Source organism: Atta cephalotes (assembly GCF_000143395.1).
Source record: "Atta cephalotes unplaced genomic scaffold scaffold00092, whole genome shotgun sequence".
Lineage (NCBI taxonomy): Eukaryota > Metazoa > Arthropoda > Insecta > Hymenoptera > Formicidae > Atta > Atta cephalotes.
The window spans coordinates 42,084-48,259 of NW_012130156.1; the positions used below are offsets into that span (position 1 = coordinate 42,084).

General features: G+C 33.8%; 1 protein-coding gene across 1 annotated transcript; it reads right to left on the reverse strand.

The window, feature by feature from the left end:
- Positions 1-2,215: 2,215 nt before the first annotated feature.
- On the reverse strand, positions 2,216-5,797 carry LOC105624863 (GATA-binding factor A-like). Its single transcript, XM_012206214.1, has 5 exons — positions 5,610-5,797; positions 5,277-5,536; positions 3,471-3,643; positions 2,887-3,166; positions 2,216-2,544 (listed from the first exon to the last, which is right to left on the reverse strand). Exons 1-5 carry the CDS (start codon positions 5,795-5,797, stop codon positions 2,216-2,218), a joined length of 1,230 nt encoding a protein of 409 aa, XP_012061604.1.
- Positions 5,798-6,176: the final 379 nt, after the last annotated feature.

The following is a 6,176-nucleotide window of genomic DNA, read 5'->3' on the forward strand; positions in this document are numbered from 1 at the left end:
CGATAGACTGATCGAGAATGACATCATTGTTCGATCGTGAAATTATTCCAGAATAGAGAAACCGCATTTAATTTTTCAATCAATTATTCAATAATTTAACGAATTTTTTTATAAAAGTAAAATTGATGTAATCTTTTTATTAGAAAAGATTTTATTTTCTTGGTTTACAATATTGTTTGATGATTGGAATATACATAAAAATATGCTAAATGAAACTTCACAGTTGAATTTCTTATTTCCGCGTATATTTGTTATAAAAATTATTTTGAATTTTACTCAACAGAAAAGTTTTAATTTCTTTTATTTCAGCAATACGATTAAAAAGATAGAATTAAACAATATTATAGGAAAGCATCTGATTTTATAAATATCATGTTTATTGTTATCATATATAAGATATTAACATCAATTATTATACAATAATTTATTTGTCCATATAAAAAAATAGTAGGGACATATATAAAGGATATGTACCTATATATATATATATATATATATATATATAAAACTTCAAATTATCCTATAATGCTACATATTATTGCGGGAATTTTAATAAAAGTGCGACGTGATTGATTTATCTTTTGTTCAACATTAAGTTTTTATTATTTTATATATTATTACTATATTATTTTAAATAGGATCTCTTTTTAGCTCGGAAAAAGAAATGCAACTTCTCTGTTGATGTGTTTAAGTGAGTAAAATTATTTATTGCGCATTGCAAAAGTAGTGTTACAAAGGAACTATACACAAAAATTCATTTTTCATTAACGTTAGCTAAATATTATATATTCGTCAAGAAACCGTGACAACGGTTTCGAGTCAATAAATTATAAGAATGTTTCAGACTTTTCCTAGTTATTTTTCGAAGTGAATCATTATTATATTCGTGCAGGGATTACAGCTAAATCTGATAATATTGTATTCGTGCCTCGAGAAATTAATTTCATCTTCTGTAATTAAAATTTTACATTTTTTTTTTTATTTTTTTTATTTCTTACAATTATAAATTTTATGTTTATTATGTTTGTCAATAGAATATTTCATGCAAAATTCAACACATATTTCAAGCAATCATGGAGAATTATAAGTAAATGTTCTAATCCAGTATAATAGTAAATAAAGCAATGAAGAGTCGTCGAGGCCGAAAAAGTCTATCTATTCCTAATATTGCAATAGTTTATTATGGAGATTATTTACAATTAAGTACTCTGGTTGCGCAGGCATTTGTTGTGTAACAAAAAAAATATTATTTTAACACTTACAATAAACGAAGATCTTTCTCTTTTATATTTAGGAAGTCGAAATATTACTCTCTGATTAGAAAATTGAAAAGTAATATGATGCTTCATTGCTCTTTAAATGCAAAAATCATATTTCTATTTGTTGCACACTAGCCTTGCCAAATCATCATTTTTATTAAGTATCTTTGCGCTTTTGTCAAACCAGGAAGCACTTTTGCACTAATTGTATTATAACTCAGCTATTTACATGTATCAGATATTCAAACGCAAAAAATGCGTAGTTAAATATGGAAATATGCCGTTTTTGATATTAATATTTTATACTTTCATTCCATTTTCTCGTAATTCCAATTATTATTTTGTTAAATTAACAAAATAATTTTCAATACGCGTCGTCTTTCGTAACTTTTTTATAATCCCTGTCATTGACTAGAGATCCAGTTTCTCTCCTATCTATTAACGACACGTTTAAAATCAAAGTTTTTAAGATATATGTATTGATATTTTTTCTTCTCAGATCATTTTATTATACATTAAAACGTTCATAAATTTTTATATAAAGTAATCACTTTCTTGAAAACTTACGTATTTTCTTGAAAAATAGTATTCTTCTCTTGGATTCATAATATTTCAATTTTTATCACCGTTTTTCTTTGAATTTCAAAACAATTTGCACATCACTGACTAGTCCCATGTTGCAGAAGAATTCTTCTTCCACATACACTTGTCAAAGAAGTGTCTTAATTTCGTTATTCTCTCTTGTTCTTTTCCCAAATAATCGGATTAAAATTCAATCACAATCTTCAATTCTAACATACCTCCTATTCATTATTAGAAACTTACGATCTTTAAGTTTCTAATAATTCGATAAATTCTTGAATAATCCATATTGCGAAAAAAATCTTCATTTTTCAACACGTCTGAATCTATTTTCGAGACAATTCTAATGAACAAATGTCAATGTTATTAAACAATTACGAGGACGCGAGTAATTTTGCCGCTGTAGTGACATGATGTTGATGATGATAGGGTGCTTCCTGGGTGCCATAATAACTCTGTTGCTGATGTTCGCTGGTAACAGTTAATTGATGAGGATGTTGATAATAAGATGAGTATGGTTGACCAACGACGCCATCACAGCTTCGCGGTTCCGTTTTCACAGCAGGTACATTTCCAGCCAAGAGAGAGGTATGTCCGAGGTAAACAGGTCTATCGGTCGACGTTGATGAGCCCGATGACTTTGGCACCTCGATCTGATGTTGCTGTTGTTGTTGCTGCTGCTGTTGTTGATTGTTCTTCAAGTCTGTAGAAAAATATTTGTGACATTAAAAATAGATCGATGTATGTATATTATAAATAATAAAGTAATCAGAAAAACATAAATATTTTATAAAATGCGAAGAAAATGATATTTTTATTAATATGTAATAAATGTATTGATATGTAAATTTAAAATTACAAAATATTTTTTAAATTGTGAGCAATGAATTATAAAAAATTAATTATTATCGTTATTACTAATTATCATGTTTTTAATTTATGTATTAAAATAGAAGTTTATCTTAGAATTTATATTTTTATGTTTCGTACATACATTTCTCTATCAAACTACCACACAAGAGAAAAAAATTTAACATTTATCAACCTGTAGAAGGAGAGGATGTAGTCGAGGCAGTGGTTTCATGATCCCCCTGAGATGATCTAGCATTCTGTTCTGGAGTCTTCTTCGGTTTTCTCTTCCTTGTTTGTATACCATCTTTTCGCATGGCTAGCGGCCTATTGACTCCGTGTAATTTGAAGTATAATCCACAAGCGTTGCATACTGGTTCACCCTCATTGTTACGCCTCCACAAGGTGGTGGTGCGAGTGCCGCAGTTTGTGCAGCACAGCCCGAGTCGCCTCGTTGCGGTCTGAAATTCCGACATCTGTCCCATTTGTAACACACGTCAAGACGACTCAAATGCAAATGCAATTATTGTGAATAAACAGGATATTCTTAAAAGAATCAAACAGATCTCTCTTTTAAAAGACGTTCCTTATTGATAATAAGAAGACGTAACTTTATATATGAAAGTACTTGAAAAATATCTCTGTAAACTAGTAATATTTTTATACTAAAAATTATTGTTAAAGATGAGAGATTCTTTTCGCAGGTATAACATATGAAAGACATAGGCTCTTCACAAAATGAATACTTATACGTAGACAATCTTTTGTGGATGAACTTACCAGGCGTTTTGAGGGCTTGATGAGCGGTCTATTCATGCCATTCATCTTATGATAAAGTCCGCATGCATTGCAAAGATAATGACCGGTGCCATCTCTCCGCCAGAGCGGCGTCGATATCGCGCCGCAATTTACGCATTCGCGACCCTCGCCAAATTGGAAATCCATTGCGGTATCTGTAATCAGTATTTGATTGATTAATTAACGTACAGTTAATTAAGTTAATGTTTATTTTGTTGTAATTTATAAAACTGATCAGTTAAACCATTTGGAAACCATAAAGAGATTCCAACAATACACATTTGATTGAAAAAAATTTTAAAGCACTAATAATAAATCGCGAAAAATAAGATATTTTTATTTTATTTTGACGATATTAATTGTAAACTTTTGCCGAGTTTCTTTTTACGTACCATGTTTCTCTTTTATTTTTAATGCTAATTCTACTCGTTTTGTATGAAAATCCGAAATTAGTTTTATCCGCACTGAACTGATGAGATAAGCCCGTTTTTAACATTTTATCGAAATGTCTCGAGGACGTCCGTAGCGGGATTTACAGTTAGACGGCAAAGCAGAGAATGCGCGACAAGCTGTTCCCGATTCTCCAGAGGAAGCATCCGCCCGCGCTGGCTCTCTGAACCGATTCTCCGTCGCTACGCTGTAAAACACTTGACCGCGGGATCGACCCGACTCACTTCAAAGGCACCGCTATCACTTATCCATCGCACATGGCCCGCCGCGTGCACGCCGGTAAATAGCATCCGCGAAGGAAAGTAGCTTCTTTCTCCTCGTCTCAGCACAGTGTTTTTCTTCCGAGCGGTGCTGACACGAAGTCAGCGTTAATCACCAAGTTAAATATTTCTTTTCACACGCGTTAATACGATATTTTTTTTTATTGTCGGATATTGTTAAAACATTCATACATGTCTGCCAATAACATCCAGCTAGAAAATTTCATAAAGTTAAATGAGACAATTTTGTCAAGCGCTATTATTGCGCACGATTCACTTAGAAAGTTTCGATTGTAAAGCTCTTGTCTCTCGGCCATCGAGATGACATGAAAATAAAAGGTTTACCTCCAAAAGGAGAGTTTAAGTCACACTACAGAAACCGTATACGCTTGACAATTCCACGAGTACTCCCTCACAAACTCCATTCGTGATATCGTCTGCGGTTTCGATAAACTAATCGGCACCGTAGGAAATTGCATGCCTACATATCTTATCGCCGCAGCATACGGGTAGTTCCCATAACTTTTGTTTGTTTATCATTGCGACTTCACGCGTGATGCACGCCAACGAAAAGCGATATAAGCACCTCCATTTTCACGCGCCGTCGCGAGCAAATTTAAATATAGCAGGGAAGGATAATGAAATTCAGGTACATTAGTGATATTTTTACATCAGAGCGAGTAGAGATAGCACAACACTTATAACATTACTTAATATAATCATACTGATATAAGTTATCAATATTTATCTAATTAATATCTTTTAATATCGAAGAAAATAATTTGTTAACTTCAATATTGATTATATTTTTTAAGACGATCGTTCCAATAGCTTTTTTCATTTTCGATTTTAGAAATGTCAATATTGTTATTATTTAATTCTATCATATTTTATTTATTTAACGTGCACATAAGTTATTATCATAATATCTATTGAAAAGCTAAGGTGAAAAAACTTTTACTTTTGCTGCATCGTGTGCAAATTATATTTGTTTACGAAGTATAATAGACGCACACAGCAGACATGTGCAAAAATTTATAAAAAACATTTATAAAAAAAATCGCATGTATAGACGAACCATAAGGTGATGCACGTTGAAAACCGGTGCCGTCGTAAGCGCGCCACGAGGACATCATCGCGACGTTCTGCGCATAGAAGGGTGCAGCCGCGGCTGCGGCGAGAGTTGAGTGAGGATGCGCCGCGTGCGGATGTCCCGCATGCGGATGACCAGGTCCAGCGTGCGGTCCCATCGCTGCCGCGGTACCGCTTGTGTGTCCGGCGAGCGCGTGATGCGCCGCATACGTCTCCACTCCGTGCTGCCAGGGTGCCGTCTTTTCCCTTCAAAGGATCAAGGATATTTGACGTTTAACTAACGTGATTTCAAGCGTATGATTTTCAAAGGTCATCGTACCATGCGGGCGAGGGTGAAGTAGGGAAGGAATGATATTGCGCCGTGGCTGCAGATGGAATCGCTGGTCTAGACGATGGAACATAGACAGGCGCCTGGAGCTGCTGCCCGTGTTGCTGTTGTTGCTGCTGGGACTGCTGCTGGTAATCGGAACTTGCGCCGTACCCGCCACTTCCGCCCCCGTGGAACATCCTCCTCGAGAGCTACCACCGTGGCATCTGTCAAAAATTAAGATATCGAAAGTTATTAACTTTCCGTCTTCTATCTCAAGAACATTTTAATTTGCATCCTTTGAAATACATAATACATACATTGTACTCTTGACAAATTGCATAAATTTTGTTAAACTTTTAGTATCGTACAATTTTTAATAGTCATAATTGATTGCGGTTCGCATATGTCAATAATCCGTAAATTATAATTAATCATATCTTTATAATAAGGCAGCTATGATGCGAAAATCCCTTTAATTTTAAAAAAGTAAAGTCCCTTTAGTGTTGATGCCGACAATATAAAATATAAGTGCAAAAGCGCAAAATACGGCAGCAAATACTTTGCTAAAGGATAGCG